The sequence below is a fragment of the Blennius ocellaris genome (assembly GCF_963422515.1).
Source record: "Blennius ocellaris genome assembly, chromosome: 3".
NCBI lineage: Eukaryota > Metazoa > Chordata > Actinopteri > Blenniiformes > Blenniidae > Blennius > Blennius ocellaris.
Genome location: NC_137652.1, coordinates 9,455,962 through 9,473,247, shown reverse-complemented (window position 1 = coordinate 9,473,247; position 17,286 = coordinate 9,455,962). Strand labels below are relative to the sequence as shown.

Sequence of the window (17,286 nt, the reverse complement as noted above, 5' to 3'; positions counted from 1 at the left end):
AGCTTTTTAGATGTCCTGCAGCAGGATAGGATGTCCAACAGAGACTGTATTTACCTTTTAGATGGAAGAAAGGTCAGGCATTTCCTTAATAACTCCAGAACGTTCTCAGGAAGCTCCTGTGAAAATTATGTAAATTTTTTCAGCCATGGCAAACAGCACAATACGGATATATCAGGCTTTTGTTTTCCAATAACTACCATCAAAAATGAATACATTTTATAACTTTGATCTCTCATAATCACATTAAAATGTCTATGTCCACTAACTGGTGGGATATTGAGACGTGGCACATTCAGCAAACTGATCCATTGACTGGGAAGCAGTCAGTATCACATTCGCTAAATATCAGACGTTGACGTTGACGTCTTGTATAATGTTATGCTACAAGTAAAGAAAGACACGCCACGAAGATTTTTAAACCAACCATTAATGTGATCACCTGAAAAATACTTCAATGAGGCGTGATTTTCTGTTATATTGTAATCACTACATTCACCCTTTAAATATTTTATTTACTGCTTTTAAAGCATGTTTCCTAAATAGATACAAAATGTTTATTCTTTTTAACAACCTCTTAAATTATAAATATTTCAGTTAGAATATGTCAATTCACCTTGATGGTATCCAGGCAACCATGTTCCTCTGCGAGGACGGTCACAATGTCATCCATACAACCTGGAAATGACAGACAGCATCACGACATGAGTCTCACAGAGATTAAAAGGATGCTGCTCAGCTCTTAACATAATTACCTCCCTTCACTCACCCAGGGTTAAGATGAATTTCAGTCTCTCGCTTATCTCAATATTTTGAAGGAGTCGTCTGCCCTGAAATAAATTAATTGATCTTAAGGTGAAAACAAATCCATGCAATATGAATTTAGTCAAAACTCAAACAGCGATATATTCCAGTGAAGGTATATTGAAGATGCTTACTGCACACAATTCAAAAAGCAAAACCCCAAGTGACCAGACATCAGCCTTGGGTCCTGAGGGCAGAGGAGCTTCATCATGGGAAGGATCACTCGGGTAAAAAGAGCCCTGAGCGATCACCTCTGGAGCAAGGTATGATGGGTAACTGAGATCAAAATGACAAAGCAGAGACACAGTTTACTTTTCCAGCATCTAAATAACATCGCTTATTTATAGATTCAACAAGTTAACTAAAGTGGGCTGATGAAACAGCTTGACGTGGAGACATGCCATCAAATTTGTTGAATTTTTGTTCAACTTTGTTGGGTCTATTGTACGTCTTGAAAGAGAAATTAATACATTTTCTTTTCCCAAGCTGCATGAAGACTTTATGTGAAGTGAAGATAATGTTCACAGTGCTGCCATTAAGTGATGTCTCAGCAGCTGCTCTTTAGAACAATCTGCATAGTTACGTGACAGTTTCATTTATTACATTATAAAGCCAGATGTTTTCCTGAAAGTCATGGGTATGTGCCATCAGTCCTCCCTTCCTTCCGTGAAAGGATATTACACAGAAATACTCAAGAGACCGCAAAGGCCTTTGGATTAGGATAAAAGTTTAACAATTTGTTACAGTTCCTCAACCAGAAAATGTGTTTGATGCTCTAAAACCTGGTCTCTCTGGGGAAAAAATAAAGAAAAAGAAAAAAAAAAGAAATAAAGGACGGTGCTACTTTTTTGCTTGTTTTTTGAGGTTTAAGAACAAACAGATACAAGTGAACAATTGACCCGTCATAGACGGCTAACTATGACGAATGAGGTGACAAAGACATACCCAATGGGAAAGTCCACATCTGCTCCATGATCAGTCATGTGGTAAAAGCCAAACTTTGCCAGCTTAACATTCCCCTAAAAACACAACAGAAATGTCACATTTAGAAATAGCTATGTCAGTGTTTAAGCATCAAAGATTTGGTCAGTTTCAGAACATCACCTTGCAGTCCATGAGCACGTTGTGTGCATTGAGGGCGTGGTGCACCAAACCATGTTTGTTCATAAAGTTCAGACCTTCGAGAACTTCATAGGCCACTTGCAGCACCTTTTCTGGGCTAGTAGAAATGAAATGACGAACAAATGAGTATGTGATGCTTTGAATGGACCCAACTGGAAATATATAAACATTTGGGTGATGGTAATGTTAAGCTTAGCTATATATCCTGCCTAGCTTGTCAATATTGGACAGCATCCTTATCAACAGGACAACATTAGTATGATGTCATGATGAATAGTGAGGAAGAACTCTTGCACGATTTTTTTTACCTGACTCTTTTTCCTTGTTTCTGGAAATCACTTAAACTGCTCTCGTAGTGTTCAGTGACAACAATCAGCCGTTCTAGAGGACAAGGAGGAAAAATAAAAAACAAAATGATTATTGCTTCAGAGAGAGAGAGAGAGAGAGAGAGAGAGAGAGAGAGAGAGAGAGAGAGAGAGAGAGAGAGAGAGAGAGAGAGAGAGAGAGAGAGAGAGAGAGAGAGAGACAGACATCATGTAAACTGCATGTCATACCCATGTTTTACACTGGTTTCCTTTCCTAATGCAACATGAGCAGTTGGGTGTTGAAGAACCCACAGCAGTGATCCATCAGAAATGGGATTTAAGTGAGTCAACCTTTGATTACAAAGCTGCTTCCCGAAACTCTACGTTACCAGTAAGCATGGAGATATGATACATTGATACATCATCTAAATTCCTTAGCATCAATATGATGTTTTGATGATTTTTTTGGGGGGTTGTTTTTGATAAGAGTTATGGACATTGTTATGAAAGAATTGAATATGAAAACTATTAGTTACTCACTGCAGGGTTGTTGCATAATGTCAACAAAGAATTTAAAAAAAACCCAATAATAATCAAGAAGGCTGTAGGTTTTGGTGCTATTGTATAAAGCTAAAACAAAATGAGGTCATAAACGTCTTAGAGAATTCATAGCCAGCCTATGAATCCAATCTAATGCATGTGATGTTTCAAAATTAAACTGGCGAACTGGAAGAAAACCAAGTTAATGGTCTATCTTCTGTACCGTTCTGGAGATAACCGTGCTCTGTTAGTCCATCACAAGTCAAACACCATGCAAATATGAAGGTGTGAAGAAAACTTGAATGAGATCAAATGCAACGGAATGGCATCAAATACTCTCCTACCGTGTTTCCCCCTGGATATATCCACATACTGGCAGAGGCGTGGGTGAGTGATGGTCTTCAGGATCTGGAAACGTCCCAGGATTTTGATGGAGTTTGGGGTGAGAGGGAGCCCATTGCTGCCACAGACATCATGTGGGAGAGCTGAGGCAAAGAAGGTGAAGGCCCCCAGCTGGGCATCTTTCAGGGGCCTCATTATGACACTGGCTTAAACAAATGTGCAAAAACAGTATAACAGATTAAATAAAATCTCTAAATTAATTCAATGTCGGCATAAGAAAAATATAGAGTCGTAGAACAGAATATGCCATAATGATTGAAACGGCCCTGCCCTGGTTTAGAGCAAAAGCAATTCCTCGTGTCTGTCATTCATTGTTATCTAAAGGGAGGAAACCAAAACAAATCCAAATCCCCAACAATACAAACTTAATGCGGAGAACAGTAGCATCCTAAAATGAGTCAACAGCACACGCTGGTGGTAGTGGGCATGATGTAGGGCGCATTACCTCACAAATACGTCTTCTCCGGATTAAATGCAAAGCGACGCATTCACACCCACAAACTAAATCTGAGTTTTGTTAAAAAATCTTGTTCGATTGAATTCGCTTCCTCTCTGATGCGATAGAAACAGCTGACTGAACGTGATCCAACACGTAATATTTGTGCGACACGACAGTGACACATTTTGTAAGCAAAACGGTCGTTCTTTGAACTTAAAAAAATCAATAAAAGAAACAGTTATTTGACAAAGTGATTATTGGATGAATATATTTGATCTTTTATTATAAGTTGGGTTCTATTTAATAATTACACACAGGCCTTTACCGTTACATGCTGAGAGGGAGGTTTGGCATTAGAGTTATAACACGCATGGCTCGCAGAACGGCTTCAAGGTGGACTCGCTTTTTTCTATCCACATTATGCACAGATCTAATCAATGGGTCCTGAGTGGGCCTCATCGTAGCTGGCCTGCTAGCTGCCTGTGTCGTTCGAGAAGCTACTTTTTGCAGCTGTCAAGCCATAAGACTCCTTGAAACGTGCCGGTCGAAGTCCATGTAAGTCTTCAAAGGCTCCGTTTTCATATCATATTGGTTCAAATAAATATCGCTTGTTTTGAATTGTACGCTAAATAACGCGCAACCACCGGGCGTAGGGTGAAGCGTTTAGCAGTTTCAAGTGAAAGTTATTGAAGGTCCAAACCTGCCAGTTGGGGACTGATTTGACTGACGCAATGTTCACCAATGTGTATTCCCTGATCTTAATATTGTAACATAACGCATATAATATTGAAATAGTTGAAAGAAACCCACATATGTTTCATGATCATGCTATTTTAAAACAATCTCTACGGCACCGAATACCTTCATTATTGATAAACTGGTGTTTTAACAGCATTTTGCAAAAAAAAAAAAAAAAAAAAAACAAGATTAAAAAAAACAGTAATCCCAGGATCGTTGACAAACAAAACCACCAGATGTGCTTAGTAGATTTAATCAGACGATTTATTTAAAGCAAGTCAACAGTGTCCCCATTTTGGTAGAGCAATAATAATAAAAATTGATTATTTATTCCTAAAATTATTTTAATTTAACAGACCTCTTTATATCAGGCTGCTGTCCTTCCTACATTGGACATTTTGTCCATTGATTATTATATTGATACTTTATTTGCTTTGTTTGTTGAAAAAAAACATCGACAAGAACAACAACAAAGGGGGCAATAGTAGCAGAAGTCATTAGTCAGTAGATATAATAAAACGTTTTTTAAATCACAGATTTTATGTTTTTTTTTGTTTGTTTTTGGTGTTTTTTGAAGATTTAATCCCCACTAATGAGCCAAAAAACATATAAAATTGAGTGTACTTCACAATTGTATCTTCAGAATGTACTCTGGTACTGCATTGTTCAAAAATATGTGCCCCTTGAATGACAAATACTCTTCGTCAATTGTAACTGCAGTGCCACTTTCAGTATCAACACAAGCAGTAAGTATAATGATGATTATTGCTTGACTATTTGATATCATGGTTAAAAACCACAATACCCAAGCCCTAAAGAACAATGCAGTGCATTGATTTTTTAAATTATTAATCAGAGCAGTTTTTTCTGATGTTTTGCCATTAAACCCTCTAATATTCCAGAAAAGTTTAATTAAATGAGACCGAAGTCAACAGACCTTCATATTTTTGCATTTCTTTACATACATTGAAACATTGATCAAGCTTAATAATTAGAGTTCATGTGGTTGAACATTGTTCTTACTTAAAAAAATATCTCAAACATGCTGCACTTTTATTCTAATAAATGTAAAATTTGAGTTGTATGAATGCATTCAGTGTTGAGGGCAGGGCATCTCTTATTCTTCTTCTAAATGAAAGTCTGTAGGGCCTTGTGATGCCTTCAGGTGGTGCTGGCACACTGCATGTTCTTTATTCATAATGCTTCTGTTGGTAGACAGGTATGGGTTAGGGTAAATCTACTGTACTACTCTATACACTTCTGTGCAGAGTGACCATGAAAGAGGAAACAGTTGTGTATCTGCTCACACCAGAGGAAGCCGGTGGTTAAATGTGAGAGATTTACTTTCCTGAATAATGCCACCTCTTACCCTCTGTGTGTGTTGCTGAGCAGGATTATCTGGTACATATCAACTTAAGACTAAAGGCTCAATGTCATTTTAATCAAATAATTGTGTGAGTATCTGCAGTGAATTCAGAATGGAAGTTTAAATTTCCTTGCAGGCTAAACGGTTATATTAGGCGAGCTAAATGCTGGTAAAAGGCCACATCAATTTCACGCATTTATACCATGGTGATAGTAAATTCAGAGCTGCATCATTGTGATGCTACAGACCATTCCTCGGTCTCCGGGTCTGCTTTCAGGGCTTATCCAAATGAGATCAGCCTTTTTTGTGGCTCTTGTTATTACTCCATCACTGGTCCTGTTTAAATCAATTCAGTTTCTCAAAAAGCAATGCTTTGATCCTTGATTTTATCAACTCCAGCTCTTTTGTGTTTCTAATTTCCTCATCCCCCAACAGTATGTTTTCATCTTGAGCCAGCTGTTGTTTTCCAGCGCCTCCCTGTAGTATGTGGAAGAAGTTTTCTTCTTCAGGCTCCAGCCTTATAAAAATCCTTCTTTTCCTCTCTCCTCCAGCAGTAATTTGCCCAGTGCAGCATTGGAGAACGTTACCAGTGACTCACAGTGATGTCCATTCAGGATGAAATATAATGTTTACATTTCATCCAAACGTTTGACCGATTATAATTCAACCGGGCCTTAAGCTTGACCTGTGTGAACCTGAACTCAACAGATCTGTTTTCATCATTGTATTTTCGAATTAGTTGAAACTTTTTTTGTGTGTCGCTTTATGGACATTTTAAAGCCTCCTATCGTCCAGCTGACCTTGTGAACGGAGGTCAAACTGTGTCAGTTTTTGGCACTCAGCCAGAGCGTTGCGGTCATGAAGATCATCAGTGCGTCATGTATCTCTACTGAGGCTACACTTTGTGAAAACGCTCTGTAAAACATGTTGCGATCAGGCATTCACAGCATTTTATCTCCGATTTATAGTGTGCCAATAATGAAGACATCCCAACACGACTACAGCCTCAAATTATACTTCACAGAAAAACAGCACTGTGTCGAGATGCGGTGTGGCTGCGTAATACCGCCGGTCCTAAATTACAATGTTCCGTTTTTTGTTTTGTTTTGTGTTTTTTGTTGAGACTCCCTGAGACGAATTGACTTCTGTCTGCGGTCATTTTGAAGGCTGTAGTTTGTGGTGGAGTTGTACTGGAATGCAAACCTTGTAACTCAATTGCATCTCTGTAGACTTTCAGCGTGAGAGGAGCATCTGTGTTTATGTTGTCAGGGTAACTCATAGTATTTTAAAGAAGGTGCATTTTAGAAAAAAAACTAAAAAAACATGTAAAAACCCGCAACATGCTGCAGGTGGCATTTTGTATTTTCACAGTGAGTTTTTGCAGTGTTATCGTTAAACATATTTCTATTAATTTTCCTTTTAGGTTTTTAGCGCGCTCCTTGTTCAAGATGTCAAGTCACAATCCCATGTTGAGGCTGGAGCAGCGAGCGGCTGAGGCCGACCAGATCATCGAATACCTCAAACAGCAAGTCCAGCTCCTGAAGGAAAAAGCCAGTAAGAGACACAAGAGACAATTTGTACTCTGCAGACAGCGCGTCAGCTGATGTATGTCACCAGTACAGTGAGATTATTCCATTTGAGTACTAGATTTTACTGCACAACATCAATTGCTGAGATGCCATTGAATATTGATAAACAAAACATAATGTTTTTTTTGTCAAAAAAAAATAAGTGTTGTTTTGGGGGGAAAAAATATCTATGCAGGATGGATTAATCTAACCATTTGAATTAATTTTAGCCATGGTGCTAACCGGTTAGCAGTGGGATGCAAACCACTTCTCTAACCTGTAATCTACCACTTTCACATGTACGGTCCAAGCTGCAATCATGTGCTATTTAAAAAAAAAAAGAGCAGACACTTGTCAGATTTTGTCATCAGAAATAATGTCATGATGACATGGATTTGTTCTCTGATAATAGTAACTTAGTTTGATATTTATGTGCTCTGAATTCAGCTGATTGTCTAATGGATCAACCTGAAACTGAGCACATTATAATTAACAACAGCCATATACAAGTATGTCTGAAGGTCACATCTTTTTTAGAGCAATAGCAAAAGACACAAGTATATCATAGGGAGACACTCCCATGTGCTGAAAAGCAATTTACACTGTGCTTTAGATGTCTGTCATCTGCTCACAACAGAGACATCCTTCACAGGCCACACTCGCCAGAACAAAAAAAAAACCAAATGCATTGAACATGTGGTCCAACTGCATTGATGTAGCCGTTAGTTGGGACATTAAAAAAAAAGGGTTCTTAAAATATTTAGCAGAATTGAAATTTAATTCTGTGCCGACTTGTGAAAAAATAAAAATGACTTTGGCTCACTGCAGTTGTGCAGGCCAGCGTCCGAGAGGAGAAGAAACTGATGGTGGAGAATGCAAAGTTAAAAAACGACATTGAGGAACTGAAAAAGCAGCTGCTGGAGAAGGAAAAAAGAAGAGGAGGTATGTTGAATTCGGTTCCCATTGCAGATCAAGTGTTTGTTTGTCTTGAAAAAGTCCTTGATGTCGCTATCCTTCATATCGAATTATAGTAGTGGTTGTGTGTGTCTGACTGGGGATCATTTGATGTCAGTTGGTGCTCATTAGAGCCTTTGTTGCTTTATGCTATCAACGATAACATCTTGCGCATTCTCGCCTGAGCCCATTATAAGCAGCTTTCTTTTGTTTTCCTTATAAGCAGCCAGCGAGTTCCCGTTGGGGTGATGGAGACAACATGTGTGTCCGCCATTGTGTCTCTGACGTTCGTTGACATTCGATGGCAAACAACGCAAATCGTTTAATGTTTTCCAGAAAGAGGAAACAGGAATGTAGGCGGCTCGGAAGGAATACGTAATTTAACCTTCCTCAAATGTGTTGTATACGTTATAGAATGATGAGAGATTGCCGTGCCCTCAAGACGGAGTTTTCACAGTGTAATTCTGATTCTTATTCTTAAGGTTTCATTTCAATGGTTTAAAGGTGCTTTAATATAGTTTGTTCAAAGCACAAATGAATGGAAATGTTTTTGAAAGGAAGTTGGCTTTTACTTATTTGTAACTGAGGCTAAGTAAGTAAATATTGAATGAGACTATATCACCACTTCTGTGGAAAACAGATTTTCTGCACTCGAGAAATACAGTTGAAGGTAAAGACGATGAGAAAATGACTCTTGATCCATGAGAGTGTCGTTTTCCAAACGCAGATTGAATTTTTTTTTGTGAGGGTATTAATTAAATAGTAAAAGGGTGATATTTCCTGGTTTGAGAAAGGCTAAAAATGAATCCATTGTATTTCTGAAATGCCTGCTCAAAAAAACAAAACACTTAGTGGCTAGAAGTGTAAAGCCAAAAAGGGTCCCATAAAAAGCACTCTGTCTGTCAGACTTGATAATTATTGCTTTTTTTATGTTCTCGTCAATTCAGATCTAGATAATGTCAGTGGCGATGCCAGAAGCATCGGGACCAGTTTTTTTTATTCTCGTTGTTTTGATGCTCTTCGGCCTGAAAGTGAACGGTTCCTTTAGTCAGGCTCACCTCTTGCATTGCGTCTGACATCTTCATGCAGAAGCTGAGTATGTTGTCAATTTGAAAAAGCCTTGAGTGGATATTTAATGGGAATGTCAAGAGTTTAGGAGCGTTTGCCTGTAATTTCAAGGTAAACCGGAACGCGCCTGATGTCAGGTCCTAACATAGAATTAAGGTAATTAAAAGCATTATGGTGACGGTGGTGTGCCTGCAGACCAATGTTTGTCAGACGCAGACACTGGATGTTGTAGGACGTCAAACATCAGGCGCCTAAAATGAGGGGTTATTTTTTTTTCTTTTCTTTTTTCGGCAGAGTTATTGTCGAACATTGTTTTCCCCTTTATGGTTCCATTTCCTTGTTTTCTTCAACTTGGACACTATGTCATTTTCCCATCCAAACTGTTTGCATTGTAAGGAGTTGTGCTCCCACTTGGTGTGTAAATAAAGCTCCTCCTGCATCATTTCATCATATCCTGTTGATGCAGCGGCTCTGCGAGGGGAAATTGGAGGAGTAGTACAAAGTGGATGCTATGCGTGTGTGAAATTTAAATATGTTGTGCTCTTGTGTGTCCATCATTGCATAAGAACTCAAACAGATAGCGTCAGTCTGAGAAAACAACAGGTAGCATCTTAAAGTGTCTACAGTTTTCCTTCTATGAACACTGCGCTTGTGTTTGTCTAGTTCCGGAGGTTCCCATGCCAACGGGGGACACCAGTGTTCAGTGCAGTTCAAAGCCCGCTCCTCCCAAACCTTCGGCACCGGCGCCATCAGCTTCCCCTGCCGCACCTGTCCAGAAAGCCGCTCCCAAAGACGGGACTCAAAAGAAGAAGCCTGAGAAAAAAGGTCAAGTATAGCACCTTTTACGACTTTGTTTTCTTTTTTCTTCTTCAATAAACGTATTGATATTGTCAAGACCAACCATCCAAGCTGTTTCAGATATTTTAATTACACTCTAATGTGTTGCGTTTCTATTTTCAGTGTGTTAATTAAACTTTAATGGAGCTATAAAAGTAACTACTCATCCATTTTTGTCTGGCTTCGGAGGTCATTGGGGTCCAGTTACTATTGATAGAAGGTACAAAGCGAGGAGCACTCTGGACTGACTGCCGCTCCGTCACAGGAGTAATACCGCCATCCACACACATTTAAGTCAATGGCCAATTTAAAAGCATCAATTAACCTAACATACATGGTAATAATAAGTGTGAGGGAGTTGGTGTACATGGAGTAAATCCACACACACACACACAAGCACACTCTGCTACATGTCAATTAGCACCACCTTGATGATTGAAATACCATTTTCATTTCCCATGAAAGTACTATGTGAAATCCAGTTTATCTGTCATTAGCTGACTAGTTTAAAAGTTACGAAGCTTGCTGCAAATAAGCTTTTCTAATGAAATGTAAAATATTACCTGATCATCATTTATCCCTGGAATAAAACTCTAAGACTGCAGATATTTTTGTATGGGATGAAACGATATTTAGGTGTCAGTCATCTGAAGGTGTTTGTCGCGGTTATTCCCACTAACTGAATAATTTGTGTTGTTTTCAATGCTGTGTATTAATTAACAGTGCATATCTCATTATAAAGTACAGTTCATCACCTATACTAGAAGAGTGATCTCTGGATTTGTTATTAGTTGTCCGAGTAATCTCTCATCCAGACGTCGGACCTGCTAATGTCGGAGAACTTGAAAAATGTGGGAATTCTTTGTTACTCCCAGCTTTAATCTAGCCGTGCTCTCCCCTCATCCAGACACTCATAACTTCACGGTTGACAGAACCATCTGCAGCTTCACTGGACTGCTGGTAATGCGATGTTGCTGTATTGTCATCACCGCAGAGCAGGAATTAATATCAAATGCCGGAGTTGGAACTCGTAATCTTGCTGCAGTGTGGTCTCCAAAGAATGATTGAGGATTATGTGATCATTTGATCATTGCAAGCCGCTGGAAATATGGCATCTAAGCAAACCAGACAGGTGAAATGTACTTTGTCTCCTGAGAGGAAGCATCTGCTATTCTGCTATGTCACAGTATCGCATTGCAACTCACCTTCAGCCAGAGTCGGTATTGGTATTGTCGTTTAGCCGTGGTATGTATTCTGGGAACTGTAGAAAGAGGTGAAAAGGCAGTTGTCCTTTTCCTAAGTCTTTATTTAGTTATGGATCACATGAAACGCATGCCACCCCGAGGCCTGTCATTGGTGGGTTTTGTTTTCATTTATGGGAGGAAATGAAATCAAATTCCAGATAGATGGCCAGTATTGTTTCAGCCATGATGTGTTGCTTGGAAAGATACCACTCGGTTGAAATATCCTCTGTGCTTTTAAACAAACGTTCCCTATAATATCCTGCACATTTTATTTTGACAGCATGAAAACTGTCGCAGATGCTTTTTACTTCAGGAAACCTCCCCTTGAACGCATGATGAATGGCTACTGTCTGACGTTTCTTTGCGGAAAACGCACGTCGGCGATACAAAGTTATATCACAAGACAGGTGACATTTCAAAGCAGTATGTGTTGGTGTTCACTGTTAATATGTCAGTATTTCTCGTGGCTGTAGGAGGTGAGAAAGGAGAAAAGAAGCAGGCGGCCCCCAGCCAAGAGGACGCCAAGGTGGACGTGTCTCGTCTCGACCTGCGAATCGGACAAATCCTCTCGGCTGAGAAGCACCCGGACGCTGACAGTCTGTACGTGGAGCAGATCAACGTGGGGGAGGCTTCTCCCAGGACGGTGGTCAGCGGGCTGGTCAAACACGTACCACTGGACAAGGTACAGTATTAGGCTTTGAGAAAAAGGTGACATCGGGGAGTGTGCAGGATGGTAAAGACAAATGTCAGAGCTGGTTTAGGGAAGGATTGCAAGACGGAAGTAAAACCCACGAAGTTGTGGGATCAGGACGCAGTGGTACCATCTAAAAGACAGGTGGCCGGGCTAAAAGTGACCAGGACTGTGCTGATATACCGAAGAGGGGTAGTGAAGGAATAAACATGAGCTCATGACTTTGGTACCTCTCAAAAAAAGATCTGTCAATGAGTAGAACTAGTTTCTCCTGAGTTTACATCCACTCCTGTTCATTTCAACACAGTGTTGATGTAATGTGTATATTGCTGGGTGTTTCATCTGGCCACAGGCTTATAGATGACTAAGATGGTGTTCTCAGTGGCGCTGCGGTTCGCCGGTCCTGACCAAACGGGGGGGAAAAAAAACAAAAAAAACTGTAGCACTCCAGCAAGGATTGCCCTGCGGTCACTGACACTTTTAAGATCAAACCAAAAGATGTAAACAAAGCACATGCTGAACAGCTGTTGTGACTTATATTGTACAACATCATTTCAACAACTATGCAGAGTTCCAGGCTAAATGCTTATCGCATTGCTGCGGTGGTGTTTTTGTCCGCTAAAAACCTTACCTACATTTCTTTTAAGTAGCCTTGGCTAGTGGAGTCTGTAACATAATAACATCAAACTCCAAAGTTGAAGTTTTTGTGAAAAAAAGAGTACATCCTAAAAATATTTGCATTTATCACTCTTAAGAGATAGATTATGAACAACTTCTAAAAATAATTGCAATCAGAAATTCTTTTTTGCTTCAGGTAGCTTCTCAGATAAAACAATAAACAAAGGGGGGGGGGGGACTCCCCCAAATCATAAACTGCAATGATTATGTTTTAGTTGAATGGTGAAGATGATACATGTGAGAAAATATTCATATTATTTTCATGAATCCTTCCACGCACTTCAGTACAGGGTAATCATAAAGATTTATTAGACCATTCAAAACTATTTATTCCATACTTTCAGAGCTTTGGAACTTCACATGTCTTGCTGCGATGATGAGGAGTATCCACCGAATTTTAGTGTTCGTGTAACTTTCATCAAGATTTATGAATTTCCTCTCAGGCAGATTCATTTGTGCGCTGGATTTAATCACAAGCATCGTTTGCGTTAATGCTCATCTTGAGCTTTCGATCTTTCAGAACCAGGGGATCTCTGTACGTCACATCATTTATATTATATTGCATTATGCTGTGCGGAGACACTGGAAACGTTTGCCTGCTGATTTTATGTGCAACAAACAGTAAATAGTTCTTTAAAAAGTTGGAACACATCAAAACTGATTAAGGCATATTGGACATGACCTGCCAAAGTTAACAGACTGTGTTAGACAGCATGACTTAACTGCTCCCTGGCTGCTGCAACTACTGCTGCTGTTTGTATGTTTATATTAGCCCATTACTCAAAGAGGCAATAAATCCATCCAAATTCTGCTTACAGCTTGTGTTGACTCTCGCTGTAACATAATATACACAGGAGTAACACAAATAGAAACTTAGTCATCAGATTAGTTTTATTTCTTTACTTTTCACTGGATAAACAACAGTGAACTCTTAGTTGTGTCAGTCTCTGGCAGGCCGATCATAAAATAGCTGTTCGAACATGTGTCGACAGTATAAATGAAATATTGCTCCCAGCGAACGGTCTATTTCGTAAATGCCGTTATAAAGTATTCACATATTTTCTCCAGTTTGCCAGAATGGCCCACAGATGAAAAATAAAAACTACCACTAAAACGCTGTCAAAACAACATGAATGAATGTATTTAGATTTATGTGGCCATTTCTTATGATGTCTTTCCAAGAAAGGTATGATTCCTTTGAAGCACCTGGCATATATCATCTCATGCAATACAGATGTCCCCATTCTTATTAGTATTTGCAAAAAATATTGGGTCTGGTCTTATTTGAAATGAAGGTAAAACACGAAGGTCTCTGGGCTTGACAGTCTTTGAGTTTATGAAATGAAGAGCACAAACTATAAACACTTAGACAGTGTATTTCTATATTAATTGGTTCCAATTGGCATTACTCTTTCTACTGGATGAAAGATGAGAAAATTGAATATAAATCTTCCTCTCTGTCCTTAAGGGTGTCTGGTGTCTTTTCCTTCCGTGCAGATGCAGAACCGGATGGTCGTGCTCCTGTGTAACCTGAAGCCAGCCAAGATGAGAGGCGTCGTCTCCCAGGCCATGGTCATGTGTGCCAGCTCTCCAGACAAAGTTGAAATTCTTGATCCCCCAAGTGGAGCCACGCCGGGAGACCGAGTTACTTTCCAGGGCTTCCCAGGTAATGTTCCCTTTGTCACTATAGTTCAACCGCCGAAAACATATTGATCACTGGGATTAGAGATGTATCTGTTAACCTTTTCAAGCCAGAAAGCCATTAGGGTTGTACGCCTGCCTCGACTGAGACTGTCAAAGACTTGATTCCCGGAAAATTTCCCACAAAAGGCCTCTGTCTCTAGGAAATGAAGGGTGTCATTGAGCCTTTCAACTACCAGAAACAACATGGCAGCTTGAACATTCATCCCTCCAGACACCAATCACCAAGTGCTTTCAGGCTCAATGATTTCATTAGAGGGCTTCTCAGTTCTGTTTGGCAGCGGCTAAATTTAGTGTGACGGCTGATTTGACAGGCTAATCAGCACTCAGTGTTTGGAATGTATCACAACTTTGTTTTATTGTGAGTGGACACAGTGAACCACCCCCCCCCCCCCACACACACACACACACACACACACACACACACACATTTCACTGATCTTAATGAATCCGTTAACAGAAAAGAACATGTAAACATCGCTCTCTCTGTTCATCTGCAAACCAAGTGGGCCATATAAGCATGAAGTTTGTTTCAAAGTGTTTGAAAACACAACCTCCAGAGGAACGTTCTGCTGTGATTCAAAAAGTAAACTGAATATAGAGAAGTGATTGATCTTGTTATTTGCATGTCCTTCTGAAGAGCAACGCCATAAAAAAAAATGACAAGGAGCATATGATGAAGATGGTTCTGTGGTGAAAGCACCCCCAGCCCAGCTGCATCAGCTGGGGCTTTTATCCTTTAGTGTTCCAGCCACTCTAAAGCTGTTTGGATCCCTTTGGCCAGAACATTTTTTATGGATACTGCATTAAAAAGAGTCATAACCTTCCTGTGAAAACCGGCTTCATGAAAGAAACTAAAGACTGAAAGATAGAGAGATGATGAGATTGGCTTTTGGCATGCCAACTTTTTTATTTTTTTTTTTTGTTTCTTCCCATGACGTCTTCAAATTAGAGACTGTTTGTGCATTGAAGCGTAAGGAGTCAAATTATTTGTCCCCTTTCTAGTTTCTCTCTATTTTCCCACCAAAGGCCCTAAATATATCGTAAATTCAATCACACCAATCCTCCTGGTGTGGGTACATCCTCATAATTGCTCACACGTCCTCCCTACCCCTAACTAAGTCCAGTCCAGTGCGTGAACTTTAGAATTGTGCGCAATTTGCTCATCAAAACTTTTTTCACACTTGAGATCAATAGTAATTCTTACCACTCCCACGTTGTAAACCAGCACGAGTGGCTGCTTTGGGAAATGAAACACATTTTTGTCCTCATACCTCGAGATGGTCGCGCAAAGTTAAAGAAATAAATAAATATAAAAAACCAACAATGGGCAGAAGCCAGCCAGTGCCAAACCAGCTATGAATTTTCACATATGCCAAACAACATCAAAAACAAAGCCATTATGAAAGAGGAACCTGACCCACTTGTTTTCCCTGGATGCATATTCTGATTCTCAGAAGTTCAGTTTCGATGTTTCGAATTAGGCGAAGAACAAACAGCAATGTTTGAAAGCTGATGCCCTATGAGAAAATGAGAGGAAGTGTCCAAACCTTCACAGTTCACATGGAAGGAATATATTTAGAAGTAGTCCAATAAATGATATAATTGTCAGACATTTGCTTCACATGTTTTATATTGTTTAGCTTTTTGAACCAATTTTATCTGTGAACGCTTACTAAACCCATGAAGGGATATCTACAAGTCATTTATTGTCGGCACTCTGGTGAGAATCACAAATGCGTGATCTCAAAGTTGTTCATTCTGTTTTAGGTCTTTTATGTCACGATTGGTGCTAGCAATAGCCTTCATCTCTTACTTCTGGTTTCGAGTTACTCTTTTCGAGTGCGCTTGTTTTACCAACTGGTGCATTAAAAACTAAGTGGCCGACTTGTCCGTCATCTTGCAGGAGGTTCCTCGATCTCAAAGTTGTTGAAGTGTATGTGATACCTGAATTGGTAGTTGGAGGAGCGGATGGAGTGCCTGATGCACTAAACTGACTTTGTCACCCCAGGTGAACCGGACAAAGAGCTGAATCCCAAGAAGAAGGTGTGGGAGCAGGTCCAGCCAGACCTGGGCACGGACGACCAGTGTGTCGCAACCTACAGAGGAGCTGCCTTTGAAGTCGCCGGCAAGGGAGTGTGCAAAGCCCAAACCATGAGCAAGAGTGGAATCAAATAAAATGACAGAGCGCCTTTAAATAGCTCAATGTTTACCTGGCAATTATCTCCAGTGGCCACGGTAAGGGCAAGAAACAAAATGAATGGAAGTGAGCCCTTTGAAGCTGTTCAATAAAAGGTTTTGAGATTTGACGTTTTTATCTGTTCTTTTTTCAAGTCTTCTGAGAAATGGTCATTGGACTATCAGCTGTTTTTGTCTTCTAGACTAAACACAGTCAAGGTCTAAGTAAAATCAATTAATCTCTGTTTATTCTTCATCTCTCATACATACTCTCTTTTCTCCTGAAATCCATTAGCTTGATTAGACTTTAATTTCAACGTTAAAACTGAGGGCCCTAACGAACCGACACTTAAACAGCTTTTTGGCATTTTAATGAGCTCAAAGGAAAATTGTGGTATGCGGAACTCACAAGCTGAACAAAAACATATCAGATTCTGTGCTGTTCAGTGCTTCGCAAAGGCCATTTAGATAGTGCTCAGCCCTGGCACTATAATCCACTGTCATTATCTGAGTCATGGCCCAGTGATGTCTGTGCTTTGTTTTATTGTCCCCTTGAAAGAAAAAGTCCACCTTTCTCCGGAGGAGTCGGTCGTCACAAAAGAAAGGAAGCACTGTGCAACAGAACCTCTAAAGTTACATTAACAGTAATTAAGA

The 17,286-nt window shown here is 39.8% G+C and overlaps 2 protein-coding genes across 2 annotated transcripts in view; one reads left to right on the top strand and one right to left on the bottom strand.

Moving 5' to 3' along the window:
• tbck (TBC1 domain containing kinase) overlaps window positions 1-3,720 on the bottom strand; it is a 41,575-nt gene extending 37,855 nt beyond the window's left edge. The window contains exons 1-9 of the mRNA XM_080520676.1: window positions 3,616-3,720; window positions 3,113-3,316; window positions 2,232-2,304; window positions 1,906-2,020; window positions 1,747-1,820; window positions 936-1,077; window positions 767-827; window positions 614-675; window positions 55-116 (exon numbers count right to left, since the gene is read on the bottom strand). Coding sequence (XP_080376802.1) covers window positions 55-116; window positions 614-675; window positions 767-827; window positions 936-1,077; window positions 1,747-1,820; window positions 1,906-2,020; window positions 2,232-2,304; window positions 3,113-3,305 — 782 coding nt within the window. The 5' untranslated portion in view covers window positions 3,306-3,316; window positions 3,616-3,720. The remainder of the gene's footprint in view (window positions 1-54; window positions 117-613; window positions 676-766; window positions 828-935; window positions 1,078-1,746; window positions 1,821-1,905; window positions 2,021-2,231; window positions 2,305-3,112; window positions 3,317-3,615) is intronic.
• A 385-nt stretch (window positions 3,721-4,105) lies between these two features.
• aimp1a (aminoacyl tRNA synthetase complex interacting multifunctional protein 1a) lies at window positions 4,106-16,763 on the top strand. The gene is made up of 7 exons (XM_080520288.1): window positions 4,106-4,164; window positions 7,137-7,267; window positions 8,110-8,223; window positions 9,967-10,128; window positions 11,858-12,066; window positions 14,251-14,419; window positions 16,466-16,763. Coding segments are annotated over exons 1-7 (954 nt in total). The 5' UTR covers window positions 4,106-4,162; the 3' UTR covers window positions 16,633-16,763.
• The last annotated feature ends 523 nt before the right edge of the window (window positions 16,764-17,286 follow it).

Coding starts and splice junctions, on each gene's coding strand:
- aimp1a (XM_080520288.1), top strand. Junction 7,268..8,109: donor GCTCCTGAAGGAAAAAGCCA/GTAAGAGACACA, acceptor GGCTCACTGCAG/TTGTGCAGGCCAGCGTCCGA. Junction 8,224..9,966: donor GAAGGAAAAAAGAAGAGGAG/GTATGTTGAATT, acceptor GTGTTTGTCTAG/TTCCGGAGGTTCCCATGCCA.